This window comes from Sphaerodactylus townsendi, linkage group LG04, assembly GCF_021028975.2.
Source record: "Sphaerodactylus townsendi isolate TG3544 linkage group LG04, MPM_Stown_v2.3, whole genome shotgun sequence".
NCBI lineage: Eukaryota > Metazoa > Chordata > Lepidosauria > Squamata > Sphaerodactylidae > Sphaerodactylus > Sphaerodactylus townsendi.
Genome location: NC_059428.1, coordinates 76702557 through 76718654, shown reverse-complemented (window position 1 = coordinate 76718654; position 16098 = coordinate 76702557). Strand labels below are relative to the sequence as shown.

Here is a 16098-nt window from a genome sequence, read left to right as displayed (position 1 = left end):
ATTTATCACCAACTATGTAGAACAGTATGGTTTAGCTGTAGATTTACAAGGATATTCAGAATGGTCACTTAGAATGAATCATGATACAGATCCTTCTCATTATGTGCTGTATCATTACAAAGCCATATTATATTCATTTTGATGCCTCCCAACAATGAGTTCTCATCTCAATATAAAAAGCACCTTGTTCTGAACTGTTGTAACTACCAATCATCCACTCAGATCTCTGCATACATCCACCTAGATTTCCACTTGGAAAGGATTTTGACAAGACTTAAGTATAGTTCCAAATGACTTCTTCAGTGAAACTGCTTTTGACTATACTCTTTTCCATATGAAGATTAAAGCAAAATTGTAAATTCATCCACCACATGCTAGACCATGTTTGTTTCAGGATGCTCCACTTGGGTCCTAGTGCCTACCTAGTTCTGTTGGGTAGGCACTTAGGTTTCAAAGCAGAAGACATGACCCTAAAACCAAGCATTATTTGAATTTTGGGACATTTAAGAAGGAAACTGATGCAACAATTAGATGCTTAGTTCTGACTCTCATCGCATGCAACAAAAACAAAGAGAATTATCAGGAAAAACTACGACTTTACTTGCAGAGGTCCCCAGGTTCAGTCCTTCAGTTAAAAAAATCAGGTAACAGGTGATGTGAAAACCTGCCCTGAGACACTGGAGAGCCACTGCCAGTTGGAGCAGACAAACTGACCGACATAGATTTAGTATGAAGCAGCTTCATAGGCATAGCCACAGACTAAACAGCAGAATGCCTTAATTAAAAGTAGTCACAGCTTTTTTTAAAAAAATCATTAATGATACTACCTTGATAAGCATTATACCATTCTGGGTCTATTTATTTCAGGGTGTAACTCTGATGAGGACTACACTGTTATTGACTTTAGAAGTGGATCCAACCAGCCTTCCTGCCAGTGAAAATGGTAGGAGGGATCTCATTTAGTTATCAAAATAGCTATATGAACAATCATGGATTTGCATCTAGAAAAGGATGCTGGGTATAAAAGAGAAGATAATTTGGCAAGATGAGTGAAAAACTTGCTGCATCCATCTACAGGCACTTTGCAAAAAGAACATATTTGTCCATCAGTAATTAAAGCAATTAAAAAACACAAGGATCAGATATGAGAAGAGTAATCAAATCATATGACTAACAGCTCAATCCAGATTGGGGGGGGCAATGGGGTATGAGAGCAGCTCTGGGCTGCATCAATATATCTGCCCCCTCCTCTGATGTAAGGGGCATGCCTGCTGGCAAGGATTTCAGCTTCCATGCGTTTCACAGCTCTGTGACAATGAAACCCAGAAGTGGGTGCCATTGCAGAGCAATGTTGGTGTCTGAGCAGATACCAACTCTGGAGGGTGGGGAGAGTGGAAGTGAGCCAGGACATTTCCAGAGGTGGAGCCAACTTTAGTCAACTTCCACACCAGCTTCTGAGGTGGGAATGCTGCAGCCAGGGATTTGGACTTCTGACTCTGGAAGGGGTAGTGTAATTCTGTTACGCCTATGGAAGACTTTCCAGGTGGCTGGTTTTTTTTCTTTTTGCTGCCTCCTCACACCACCTGGAAGCCCTCTGGAAGTGATGTGGCAGCAGCACCACCCCTGGTCATCTCATCCCTGTGGATTAGGTTGAAAGTCTTTAAATGTTTCTAAAAGACAATGCTTGGTGGAGTGAAGTTGTTGTTTCATGGGGGTAGGGGTAAGATTTCAAATGGTAAACCCTCAGTAAAGAAAATGCCCAAGTGTAGATAGTAGAGTTTTAAAAGATACAGCAGAAAAGTGAACAGAAGAAAGTATAAAGTGCACTAAAAGTCATGAAGGAACAAATCATGGACATACTTAAAGGAAAGTAAGAAAAGTTTGCACACAATGGAATAAAAGAAATCATTGTCAGGAATGGAAAAGAAAACTCAGGTGATCAAAAAGATGTATATGAAAATACATTAAAAAGTCTATTATCTTAAATAATTTAAATGAATTGTAGTTTTTCCATGTTCTAGAAAATGTCCTCTCCCCAACATATCTAAATTTTTAGACAAACAAATGAGTCTGTGCTCTGAATGAATATTTGTGGATTGAGAGCAGCTTGTTAATAGTTTGGGAACACTGTGTTTTAACTATGTTTTAGCTCATGATGTTAAATATCAAGTGATTCTACCCTTCTAATTAAAAGATAACATTTAGAAGAAAAATACAAACCCAGTTTACTCCTTGATTCAGAAAGTGTTTTGCTAATAAAATTCATGTGATAAATATGAACCTGTATATTCCTCAAATCTTTCAGAATATTTTCTAAATCAAACTGCCATGCAATTACCATTCACCATCTGTTCCACCAGGGCTTCTGCAGATCTGCTGGCATCTTGGAGCTTCCTGTGCTTCTCAGGCTTCTCTCGTTCTATAGCCTACAAGATGAAATTAAAACTGAATATTTCACAAGGCAGTTTTCAAATTGTGCTAATCAAGTATCTAGTCCTCATGATCACAAAAGTAAACATTAAAAAGCAAGAGCAGTGTCTTAAAAGTGATCAGAGCAAATGCCAACTTTTTAGAAAGTTTCAGTCTTCAACTTTCCTTCCATTGTGTTATCTTTCTCCCATCCTGCCACTATTATACTGATAATGTCAACTTTAGTTATAAATTGATAGGAAAAAGGACAGAGATTCTCTTGCTTGTTTCCTGAACAAGTTTTATGTGATGCTTGTCAGTCCCCCTCAATTTTATGTTTTTAGGCTGTTTGGTTTAGGTTGAAATTTAAATTTCCAAGTGGCTTCCCACTATGGAAAGAACTAAGCAACATAAGCTAGATGATAACAAATAACAGTTGCGTGTGGGTAATACCACAATGAACACTGAAAGTCAGCATTATAAATCCTTATTACAGAATGAGAATGCTAACACCATGGAGGATGAAACCCTGGCAGATACTATGATTTGCTGGTGTTCAGGTTCTCAGAGATGGTCAGGGACACAATCCAATCTTGTTCCATCTACACTAACTTCAAATTTGCTTCTGGGCTTAATGTAAAATACGCGAATTAACCTTTAAAGCAGTTTGTAGCCTGGGACCAACACCCCTTAAAGACACTCTGGTCACCTTCAGAGGCACTGCTTTGGTTGCCCCTACCATCTGAAGATGGCAACCCAAGAAAGGGCCTTCTCAGCCTTGGTACCATAACTACTGAACTCAGATTCATAACTGCTGAACTTCCTCTTTCATCTGACATACCCTAGTAATGGTTACTGACTGTCTTTCTGGTGCTTATTATTTTAATTGAATTATTTATAATTTAAAATGTATTGTTAATTGCTCAAATGTTTTAAAAAAAATTATGTTCACCACCTTGCAGACCCTGATTGAGTGGAAAGGCAGCATAAAAACATTGTAAATAAATAGTAATATCTTAGCATAACTTGGGAATGGACTCAGTATTTTTTGTGATTAGATTTAATTACATTTCACCCAGTACTTCCAGCATTTTATGGCCACTTAACCCTCTTTGTTTTTGCTGTTTGTTTGGATTCTCAGTGGAACCACCATAACAATTAGTTCCTTTCCTTTCCTTCCCTTCCCTTTCTGCTTCAATGCTTACCGTGAATTAGGGTAGTGTAAAAAGAATGACTCAGATTAATGAACAAATTTATCAAGCAAACCACTGACATAGTCTGTAAGACACAGTGTATCAAGTTCTCTTCAAAGAGAATAGTAAAAGGAACATGCTGACCTGTTAATTCACACCTTATAGGGAAAGTGCAGAAAGCAAAACCCTCCAGATACATAATATTTTTAACAAAGAGCCCTTAAGAATTACAAGGTTCTGTTAATCCATCCCTCTAAGGTTTGCATAGCGAAGCTTGGGGCAGCCAAGAAAAGAAGCTTTCACAGACATAGCTATGGTAAGTCTTTAAAAGAGACTTGCATCAGGCCATAACACTAGGCTTCTCCCTTCCCTTCAAAATCGACAGACTACACAGTAGACAGAAAGATTGGGAAGCAGTCCTTCCATCACCTAGGACATTGCCTCCAAGCCTTGCCCTTTGACATTAAGAGACTTGATATAGACAGAAGGGAGGGCGAGTCTCTATGTCAGACAGTATATGCCTCCAAGCTTCCCTTTGACATCAATAGAGTTTGGAGTCAACAGAAAGAAGGGGAGAGTTATTCCAACAGACAGTGTGTTCCAGGACACATCTCCAAGCTTCTTGCTTTGACCTCACAGAGCTCACAGGAGCTTAAGGCAGGTAGGCTCCAGTCAAAGCTTTAGAAAAGAGTTGTTCTGAATGAGGTTCTGTCAGGCAACATCTCCAGGTTTCTCCCATCTGACACAGCCAAAAAAGAGGGAATGTGTCTTTATTCAGGTTGGCTCACAGCCAAAGCCTTTGAAAAGAGCCAATAAATCTGAGGTTCTGTCTGACCACCCCTCACCTAGGAAGTGGAAAGTGCCTTTATTCAGACTGGTGCCCAGCCAAAGCCTCTGAAAAAGAGCTCTTTTGAGTTTAGTTCTATTAAATCACGTCTTCAGGGTAAATTGGTGACAAAAAGAGTAGGCAGCTCTGCTGTGAGATCCTCCTGTCAGATGAAGGCACAGAGAATGGGCATTTATCAGCACCATTTTAAAGCCACAGTTACTACAATCCTGAAAAGGTATCTAGAGCCATACCAACAAAGTGGGACACCAGAAACATTTCTTATTTGAATGAAATTTATTCTTCATTAAAATTACCACTAATGAGAGAAACAAGTCTCCTCAGCCTGAAGAATGAGGTGAGGAAAAACTGCAGAATAGCAGTGGAGATCCTCTCTTTGTGGCAGCAAAAAAAGAACTGAGGGAGTAGCTTCTGGCTCCTCTTGATCGTGAGATTATTTTGGTGGGATAACATCACAGTGAGAAAGGGTACTCTTAGTCTACTAGAAAGCTTTGGAAATCTTTTCTGTGGCTGGCCTGCACATGTGCAGTCCCAACGTGAAACTGCCCAACAGCCATGACAATGAACCAAGTGTATAAAAAGACAAACTTGATCACAAACTGTCACCCAACACACTTACCTACACTACATTATTTGTATTTAGGATAGGATGACAGTAAATTATCTCTTTAAAATTATAAACTATTTCATTTTTAATATAAATATCTAGTTAATGCCTAATGATGGAGTACAGACTGTGATCCAATGGATGGGGTGGTCAGGGCAAAATTGTTTTACAATTCCATAACACAATTCCATAAATACATAAGTATGCAAACATTTTCCTACATTAACTCTTTCTCTAAGGTCTGACAGGTTTCCTTCTTTTCTGTATATTGCAAACTCAGGACTTTGGAGCACAGCTTCTGATCGGGTCATCCAACTGTGAAGTTCTGTTGTATCAACATCAAATCTAAGATAAACAGAAAAAGAAAATGGCTCTTGAAAACAGAACTTGTATAAAATTAGTTTCTCAACTAAAAAACATATACCAGATATTTTAAGCCAGAACATATAGTATAAAGTATAAAGATCTATCACAACCATCACAAAAATCCTATAAAACTGTTAATTGTAAAACATAGGATCCCTTTAGAAATATGCAAATGTCTTCTACTTCAGTGTGCTGTTCTGCTTAAAAAAATGCATAACCAGCTTTATATGCTCATATTCTTTTGAAGAGAATGTCTCATATAAAACCAAGTCATAAATAACATTTAAACAGTCTGGTCAAAAATGCTAGTCTTAAATACATTAAATGCCCTCATTAAATACAGCTTTAGCCTGAAGCTTCAAGAAAGAAGTCAGTTCTTTTGAATGATGCACAATTGTTTGCAGTTAGTTTTTTATGCTGGGAACTCTGAGCAGTAACCTACCTTGCAGTTTTACCCTTTAAAAAACGACTTAGCTACTATATCTGCTTACAGAGTATATTAGGATATTATACAGCATATGCAAATCAAAATGTGTCTGTTTCTTAAAACCAAACAGGAAAAAAGTGTATTTTTGCACTAAAATAACATTACTAGAAACCTGTGTGCTGAGGGACAGCCTTTATGCTTCCATTTCCTGAACTAAACATGTCAGTGCAAAATCAGCAGCTGTTTCAAGATACTGAGAAACTGAATGAGGTAACTGGCCAAGTTAATTAAGATTCTTCACAATTCTACATATTCTTGCTATAAACCCCCTCAATAAAAACATCTCAGAAAATGATACATCTCAGAACAACCTGCCTAGGCTATTTGTTTTCACCTTCTCTTTTTACATGTTAGAAGAATCAATGAAATCATTTTCATACAGCTTATAATTCTGCATATCATAATTAATTTCTAAATGATTAGAATGGAATTCTGTCCACACAGACATTACCTGCCCCTCCGAGAGAAAGGAAATGATGTGGGAAGAAATCACATCAAAGTGTTAACCAATGTATATGTTACAAAAGTAGCATGGCAACCAATCACAGGAAAAGAGCTCCCAAAAATATATTTTTTGACTCATGGCTTATTACTGAATTTTTCCCAAAGTAAAATTGTCAGTGAATGTTATCAGGTATAATTTTGTGAAATATAAGAAATAACAATTACTTTTGTGGCAAGTACAGTGAGAAGACTAAAGATATGAGATTTCAATCATGCACTAAAGAACAATAATTTATTCATCCAATAAATGATTAAAAATACTTTTATAATTTAGCACTATCTTGAGTTTTGGACACAGTAAACCAGTTGCTTATTTTTAAAGGATGAGAATGATCTAAAGTGCACTGAATGTGAAGACACTAGATGGAGCAACTATCCTGCTCTTTAATATGTTTCATTTCATAGAAAGATAGATATCCAGCTTCAGATCCACAACAGCAGTCTGACAGTCTTACACAGTGACATCTCTTACCACGTTTTCAAAGTATTTTTTATCATGAACCAAGAATGAAAAGTTAAACAATATTTTCTTCTGAAATGGGATCAATCACAAGTATTTTATAGGTCATAAACATCAAGGGTAGATTTTTAGACAATGTATCGCATATATGCTACAATGTAATGTATCACTCATGGGGAGAAAGATAGTACTCCATTGGGAATACATCTTTGATGTGAGAAAGGATTCGTCCAAGAATACTGCACTGAGTTGTTGCAGTAATTCTGGAAACTGCAGATACTGTTTCTGCCTCCCATCAGTCCTGGTTTTTATCTTGTACTTATCTTAGGGGAAAAAATAACATCTTGAGTAGTTTTGTTTCAGCTTCTTTTCACCACCCACTTAGAGTGGTTATTAGAAGATAATGAAGTCAGTATAATGTGCAGTCATTTCCCTATTCAGATGGTAGCACTTCCTCTGTTTCAAAGACAATTATACATGTTAGCTTTAGTAGCTGTACCTCGTCACTATAGCTAGCACATCTCCCCTACACAAGTTTTCTTCATAAGTTACCAAGACAAACTGGTGGCTGAACTCACATGGGTATTTGGTTGTTGATACTCTAAAGCTGGTTTTAGCTTAATGAGATAGTTTAACCCTTATGCTATGGCTGAGGGTACAATCTTGATGGGGCCTACATAGGTGGTGGTATTATTATTATTATTATTATTATTATTATTATTATTATTATTATTATTATTATTATTGTTGTTGTTGTTGTTGTTGTTGTTGTTGTTGTTGTTGTTGTTGTTGTTATTTATTCGGCTTAATAGACCGCCCAACCCCCGAAGGGCTCTGAGCGGTGTACAATGAGACATAAAACAAATACAATATAAGGTCTCATAAATACAATATAACGATAGAACATTAAAATTCATTAAAATACATTATAGCAGCAATTTCAGAAATTACAGATAAAAATACATGCCCAGATGCATGCACAGGTAGCTTATTTTTAAAAGGGTAAAAGTCTAAGCAATCTTTAAAATTCATTGACACACTAATTACGGGCCCTTTTGTGGACAGCATAGTAACATTTTAGCTTTCCCTTCCAGTGTACCCACAAGCAGATGCCAAGCATAGAATCATCATCATGGCTTGAAACTCAAGCAACATTACACAAAATTTAGCTTTTACATCCCACAGGTTTCAATACAGCTAAGCAATCTCTCCCACAGATATAAATGGAATTTCAAAATGCTGAGCTTTGGCTGCATCAGGACTATAGTTTTCAACTATCTATCCGTGGACCACTAATCATAAAGGTAAAGATATCCTCTGGTCAAACACTGAGTCATTACTGACTCATGGCATGACATCAGATAATCACATTTATTAGGCACTATATTTATGGGGTGGGTTGCCATTGCCTTCCCAAGTTGTGTACACTTTACAGCAAACTTGGTACTCATTTTACCAACCTTGGAAGGATGGAAGACTGAGTCAACCTTGACCTGCCTACAGGAAACCAACTTCCTTTGGGTTGAAACTCAGGTTGTGAGCAGAGCTTTGACTGCAGTACTACAGCTCTGTGCCATGGATCACTAATTGTCTTATCAAAAATGTATCAAAATAGCAAGGAGAAACAAAGTACTACTTTTATTATACACAAAATCTTATTATGAATTATGATCATCTGACCAGAGCATGTTACTGTACAGATAGTTGCTCTCATAAGTGCCAGCTCTAGGCCCCAATCTGAAATTGCTCTAACATTAGGAAGAATGAATTATTTTAGAAAAGTTACTCAGTAACACCTTAGAAGCTATTCCCTGTTGCTACCACCATGGGCATTTTACAAACAGTGTGAACAAAATTTTCCCTAAACTTCTCATCCCTGATTCTACTATTCCTAATTGTGTGGCCAAATATTCTATTGCTTTGTTTCCTTATAGAAAAGAAATCACAAACCCATTAAGTCATGTACTTAAATATAAAAACCAGGTTTCTCTCCTGTTTCACTGAACCATTTTGGGCCAACAAAAATTCTTCTGGAGATCAGGGGCATTTATAAACAGTGTAAAGAGCATAGTGGTGGACTGCAGGGGGAAGGCATAATATGTCAGTAGAAATGCTGCTCTAATAATCCAGGGTATTTGTGTATCTATTCATATATTACTAACAAAATGTGTGTAGCAAACACATAGGGCTGATTAACTAAATAAGCTACAGAAGTATCAAAGCTTCCAAATGTATAGTTGGGACAAGCCAACACAAGGTCATGCCAGAGAAAGCACTGGTCCCTTAAATGTCCTTGCAACTTCTGTGTTTGGCATGGGGGTGGGGGTGGGGAGAGAGAAGTTTCTGCCAAATGTGTACAAAAGGTTTTCTCCCTTCTCTTTTAGTTAGTGCTATGATAGCACCATGCTTTTATTGTGATCCCTGATTGGCCAGATCAAATTGCAAATGAGACATTTCATCCTATTTTTTAAATTAGCTATAGCAAATATTGAGAGGAGAAATGAACATGAGTGAACCAACACAATCAAAAGGCAAGTTTTGGGGGGCCTTCAAAGAACATTCAGCCCATGCCCACCCCTTTTCAAGTTTAGAAAGTGTGTCAATAAATATTCTGATCCACCTTATTGCAGTCTTCCAGGACACTAAAAATCTGGTACACTGTAAACAGTAGATCAGTGGTTAAGTGATACTAAATATTTACACTTAGAATTCATTTTGATCAAAACTATCCACTCATTCTTTCAGTTTTTAAAATTCTCACCTTTTTCTAATTTCTGAATCCACAACAATTTGTCTCTTTTTGTGTGGCGGAGGTGGTGGGAGTTCTTCCTTAGCATGCTTAACCAGGATTTGCTCTCTGGTGGTCACCATAGTTACAGTTTCCATTACTGTTGTCTGTGTTAGTGATGTCTGAGAGGTAGCAACAGCCTGTGAAATCTGTGGGATATATTGAAACAGAGGTCACACATTGCTTGAAAAGACTATTTGGAGTGGCAATAGAAAATAATGAGAAATTGATCTTCATAGTTGACTTTCAAAACAAAACAACATTGTACAAAACTCATACCAGATTGTTTTATCTGACTCATGCTTGGTAAATAAGACATATGAAAAAGTCAAAATCAAAATCAGGAGGAAACCTAAGTAGAATATATTTATGGGGTTTTTCATAGCCAAACACAGTCAAAAACCCTTAAGTTCAGTTTTGTGCAACAAATGAGAGAACGTGTTTATAGTCATATTTTGGGGTTCAGAAATTGGCCATTTCAGCAAAGGAAAAGAACATGGATTAGAAAATAAATCAAAATAAAAGTAATCACTGCTTTCCAAAACTATTTAATTTATTTGGCAAGTGTTTCTAAAAATGTAAATGTTGCACAAGTCAACGGTAAAAGGTACATTCCTGATGGAACCAATGAATCTTCTTCCTGTAAATCAGGTGCATTATCATCTTTAAGAACATAGTCAACCAGATATATCACACAGTAGAACATAAAACTGGTTCTATTGTTAAAGCAATAGTGTTAGTCTAGGTTTGACAGGATAGTAAGTATTGCATATATTTCAATCTCCCCCATAATTTTTGGGCTTTTTACCCATAAATTCAAAATTTCTGGGAATGCAGATTTTTTTTTAAAAAAACTGTTATCCCAAGGGAGGGGGAGGGATAAAGAGATTCTGCTGATCAGATTCATCATCAATCTGTTCCAGTATTCTGTTCCAACTGTTGCCACCCATACACCCCAGAAAGACCATGGTGCGGCACAGAGTCCAAAAACACTACCAGCTGCTGTCCTCACTGGAAACAGGCATGAGTGATACTGCTTTCAAATATAGATCCATAGTGCTCTATATTCAGATATAGAGCATTGATAGACTTGTCTTTTACCTTCTTTCTAAACTGAAAAAAACACACTCTTCTGTGCTTCCTTATTGAGAAGTTTTGGCTCTTTGATACTTTTATTTTTGTGATGGGGTGCCAGAACTGTTCATAGTGTTCCAAATGTTGTGCCTCAGATCCATCCAAGATGGATCACTTGTGCCTCAGATCCATCCAAGATGGATCATTACAACACACGTGATTACATTTTCAGTCCCTTTCTGATGAAGGAAGTTTTGAATCTTGAAAGGACATACTCTTGAAGTCTTGCTAATCTATAAGGTGCTCCTGGATTTGAATCTATCAGTTCTACTGTAGACAAATGCAGCTAACATCTGAAACAGTCCCTTTCCTAATAATTTTGGACATTGAATCTCACTTTTTCAATTTTGCATCCCCCACTTGACGAGATGTGTTGTACCCTGGGACAGAGATTACCCCCTTGTCCCTAGTGGAGTTAATCATTAATAACCGGTTCTCCGAACTGAGAAAATTTTAGTAACCGGTTCTACTGAATAGGTGCGAATAGGCTGCATCCCACCTCTGATTTTGTACCACTGTGATCATTAATTGTTATTTTAACATTCAAAGCTCCCTTTATCAAAAGGGAATTTTGATTCTTGAAAGCTTACACCCGGAACATTTTGTTGGTCTTTAAATGAATACTTTAAATGAATACTTCTAATGAATACCTACTGATACCTGCTTGAAATTAATTGCACTGTAGTAGTAGTAGTAGTAGTAGTCTTTATTTACAGTCAGTGACCAAATACTGTACTGAATTTCATTTGACATGTTGTTATTCACTAGTCCAGTTTGGAGCGTTTGGAGAGCTCATCTGGAGAGGGTCATAGTGACTGTATTTTTCAATCTTGTTCCATCTACCCTGGCTTCCAATTTGTTTCCAGACCCAAGGTGCTGGTATTGTTCTTTAAAATCCAATACATTTTGGGACCACCACACCTGAAGGATTGTCTGATCCCATATGAATCTACCTGACCACTCTGACCATTTGGAACTGCATCCCCAGGGAGATTTGTCCATCTCTCTATATCAGTGTCTTTCTCTAGTGAATGGGTTTTTTTTGCTTTTTTGTTTGGATTTTCTTCAGTAGCTCTTATTAGCCCTATCTGTGTGTTTTTGTATGTTTGCTTAAACTTCATGTTTATGTTGTGTTTTAATTATTTTAAATATCATATGCATACACACCTGCTTAGAACTGCTCTCTAGCTTCTGTGCCAGACTCTCCCAGCGCTGGCTTGCATTTTCCAGCCAGCCTTCCAGCTTCTGAGACAGTGTTTTACTTTTTACAGATGAAAGGAGGTCCTGACTGAGTATGTTCAATTTATCCATTGTCAGTCTCTTGATCTCTAGTTCTCTTTTCAAGATCTGTTAAAACAAAAGAAGCCATCCATACAACATACTATTACTTAGCTAAAGAGAACAAGCAGTGAATCTTAACAGCCTGGAGCCTGAAAAAGGAGGTATATAGACCTTACAAACAAACAAACAAACAAATGAATGAACAAACAAACAAACAACAGGGAAGAGCTGTTAAAACCAAGATATAATAGAACTGTGTTTCTAGATAGGCAACATTTTTGCCTCCTAACTTGATGTCAGTCTTGGAGCTATGAAGTATGAATTAATGATTGAAGACCATAGAAAAATACAATTAAATGAATTTGTTGAAAACATACTTTTATATAGTAAATTTGCTGCATCATCAGAGTTGGGCAAACTGAACAAAACCTAAAGAATCTCTCTTGCAGGTCTCAAACTAGAAAGGGGAAGGGGTTAAGAGCACCCTAGATATTCTTCCTCTCATTCTACTACCCTCTCCTATATTCAGTTAGTAGTAGGACTAACCTGTCCTCCCCAGCTTGAGGCCTTGGAACTTGTGAAGGGTTACCCTATGGTTTACCCACCAATTCCTCTTCCTGTGTCACTCCCCTGGATTACCCCACTCCCCTGGATTGGTTGACTGGCAGAAACTCTTGCCAGTCAGGTGTGATTGGGCCACTCTGACCCCATGTATGCCTTCCACCTGCTTTAAATGGACACCCTACTTCTCCCTAGCCAGCTGGTGCTGGTACATTGAGACTTAGGGTCACCACATACAGTGACTGTTCCTCTATCCCCTGACCTTGATAAGTTGGTCTCTTTGGCAGGCACGGCTTCAAGAAGCTTACCACATGGATGCTGGACTGCTCTGCTGTGTTGGCTGACAGGGATGGGGCAAATTCACCTGTATGCAGGTCATTACCAGGCAGGCTGCTCTAGCTGGCCCACTCCTCTACATTGTTGGCAAGTACAGGAGTAAGTACAGAAACTACCACTGGACACATAAAAATAAATATATCAGACCAATGAAGAACAGTAAGAATTTTTAAGGAAGACGCAATAAATCTGAATATTATTATTAATAATAATGAAAGTGCATTTGTAATCTACATGCAAAGCAGCAAACTCTAAAGCAGCATTTACTACATGACCTTTTAACTAATTAGATCCCAAAAGAGATTTAAAAGAGAAATGAAACTAACTTTTACATGTTAATACAGATGATGAAGCTTGGACATAATTATTTCTGCAGTTCACATTCTTGAGATAAATAAATTGCTCACTAAGAAAAAAATCTTGACCATGCCTGTCAGTCATTAAACAATGTCTCAGGTACATCTGGATTTTTGTTTCTTTGAATGCTTAAGGCTAATTGAGCTGTAAATGATGAAGCTCAGTGGGATTGAATAAAATCTACAAAAGAACAAAAAATCCTGTACCAAGTAGAAGATCTTTAAGCGCAAAAAATGTCTTTTGGAAATTGGATTGATGAGTTAGGAAAATGTTTTTAGATTTTTAATGTTTATTTTATTTGTATGTGTGTTACTGTTTTGATTTTAGCTATCCCGAGCCTGGAAGGGGAAGGGCAGCCTATAAAAGCTAATAAATGGAATTGAATTGGATTTTTTCTTCTTTGACATTCATTTTGGCAATTCTGATACTATTTTTCAAACTGCTCTGTCAGTGTTTGCCCTTTTCACTTTACTACAGCTTGTGTTGATCTACAGCTCTGAGGACTGGACTAGTATGTGCATTTCAGCCCATGGAAATTTACTTTGGTCATAAGGTTAGGCATTGTGTATTAAGAACAGATGGTCACAGTTTTTGATCTCCAAATCTGACATATTTTAATGAACATTAAATTTGTAGTCACTGTGTGAATCAGCAGGGACATTTAGCAGCAATTTTAAACCAGCTGTCAGGTATCTGTTAATTAGCTTGAGCAATCAAATGGCAAGATCTTTAAAATAAATAATCTTTCTACTTTATTCATAGTAAAATTGATATTTTAAACTCTGGTTATGTGAGAATTATTGAAGCAACTTATGGTAATAATTATAAACACATTTTTTTTAGATTTAAGATAGCTCAGTGGTGGGGCATATGCTTTGCATGCAAAAGGTGCCAAGTTCAATCAGTTCCCATATTCTGTAGTTAAAAAGGGATATAGATTTAAGGCTACTATGATATTATTGTATGTGGACTATATATGTCAAGTGGATGGGAGATCTCTAAGGAACACCAGAGTTGTAATGCAGGTGCAGGTAATGCCAAACAACTTCTGAATATCTCTTGTCTATAAAACCCTATAGGGTCACCAAGACTCAGCTGTAACTTGACTGCACCAAAAATATATAAATATATGGCATGGATAACTATCTTTTCAATGATGATTTACAAAAAATAGAAGTCTTATTCGGAACTGCCTGCTATCTGTGTAAAATAACTTTCCTCAGCTTTGATAGCATTCTACATGGAGCTGGGTATGAAATTCCAGCCATTTCCTTAAAGGCAGCAAACTGTGTTCATGACATACATCATTAGGAAAGTCTACAACACTGTTTTTCTGTTTATATCTTTGAACTGGTTTTGCTCAGGGCTACATTCCATTTCGCCTATTTTGTTACATGTATTAGAATTAAGAAACTATTTCCCAAGTTGAATTTTGTTTTTAAAACAGCAGGACATAGATATTGGGGAGGTAGTTTTGGCCACTACTGCTCTTCCAATAAGCATTATAACCACTGCTTTGGATTCAACTGATTTCATGGTTGGTCATATTTTTGTCTAAGAATCACTTAAAGTTGCCTTATTTTCCATTCATAAAGATTCCATTGTGTTAATTTAATTTCAAATTTAGGAAAACTACAGTACTTGACATGCATCATTTTTGTATTAGTGCTAAATCTAAAATGAGCAAAGCAGAAATATGTGGTAAATGTATTAAAAGATTAGAGGGGTATGCTAGATAGCCATAATAATAAATCAGTAAAATTAATCAGAACCTCTGTAAAACTGAAACACTAAAAAAAAACCCCAAAACTTTTCTCAATATTTAATGTACCACTGTAATTAAAATTTCCAAATCTGTCCTACTACTTCGATTTATTCACTTTGGTTGATTTTTTTTTAAAAAACTTCAGAAACTGATAATACAATTATCAACAGTTATTAACATCTTAGTGAGTTGCAAGACTTTTTAAAATGAAACTCATACAGCACAATAGTAGTAGCTATGAATTTTGTGATGGTATACAATCATCCTATTATATAAAAGGCTAGCTGTGATGTCAATGACTCACTTCCAGTCAATTGCCATGCATGACTTATTTGTAGTCAATTGCCACGCACACATGGCTTGTGGTCAACAGCACCATACCAATGATTAGCTGACTTTTTTTAGCAGACAAGAAGTTAACAAAAAGAAAAGTAATATAAATAACATACAGCAAACTTTTGTAGATTTTCCAGCATTTCATTTTGATCTTTGAAATCGGTGGTATGAATAACATTTACAGCATCCTCCTTCTCCACAAGCCATGCATCAAAGAGACCCTAAAACAGGAAAAGCCTTTATGAATACCAATTTTAAAAAATGGTGAGAAAACAATAAATTATTACCTACCGATCTTACTCACCTGCTCTTCAGTAAATTGTTGCCATTTTTGAAGTATATCTTGTAGAAGAAACCAACGTTCCTCCGTCCATCTGCAAATGGCTGCCCATCGGTCTCCCAAATGCTAAAAAGACAGTCAGAACTTATTAAGTTTTAATATTGCTTTAAACTTGCAATATTTTTATTTGATACTGAAAATGAGCTATTAACCATACCTTTTACATTATAGTGTCTACTTAAAAGACTGTAAATATTTTCAAGTCATCTGAAGTAGTTACCATTATTGTTTGAAGAAGCATATAAGTGAACTGAATTGTAATTGTGATGCAACAGTATTATGAATAGCAGCAATTTTAATATTGAAAGTAATGATAGTACTGTGACA

The 16098-nt window shown here is 36.7% G+C and overlaps 1 protein-coding gene across 2 annotated transcripts in view; it reads right to left on the bottom strand.

Annotated features, from left to right (window-relative positions):
* DMD (dystrophin) overlaps positions 1 to 16098 on the bottom strand; it is a 1175169-nt gene that overhangs the window by 740241 nt on the left and 418830 nt on the right. For both annotated transcript variants that reach the window (XM_048495459.1, XM_048495460.1), the window contains 6 exons: positions 15736 to 15837; positions 15545 to 15652; positions 11963 to 12142; positions 9635 to 9810; positions 5278 to 5401; positions 2339 to 2426 (listed from right to left, as the gene is read on the bottom strand). In XM_048495459.1, coding sequence (XP_048351416.1) covers positions 2339 to 2426; positions 5278 to 5401; positions 9635 to 9810; positions 11963 to 12142; positions 15545 to 15652; positions 15736 to 15837 — 778 coding nt within the window. The remainder of the gene's footprint in view (positions 1 to 2338; positions 2427 to 5277; positions 5402 to 9634; positions 9811 to 11962; positions 12143 to 15544; positions 15653 to 15735; positions 15838 to 16098) is intronic.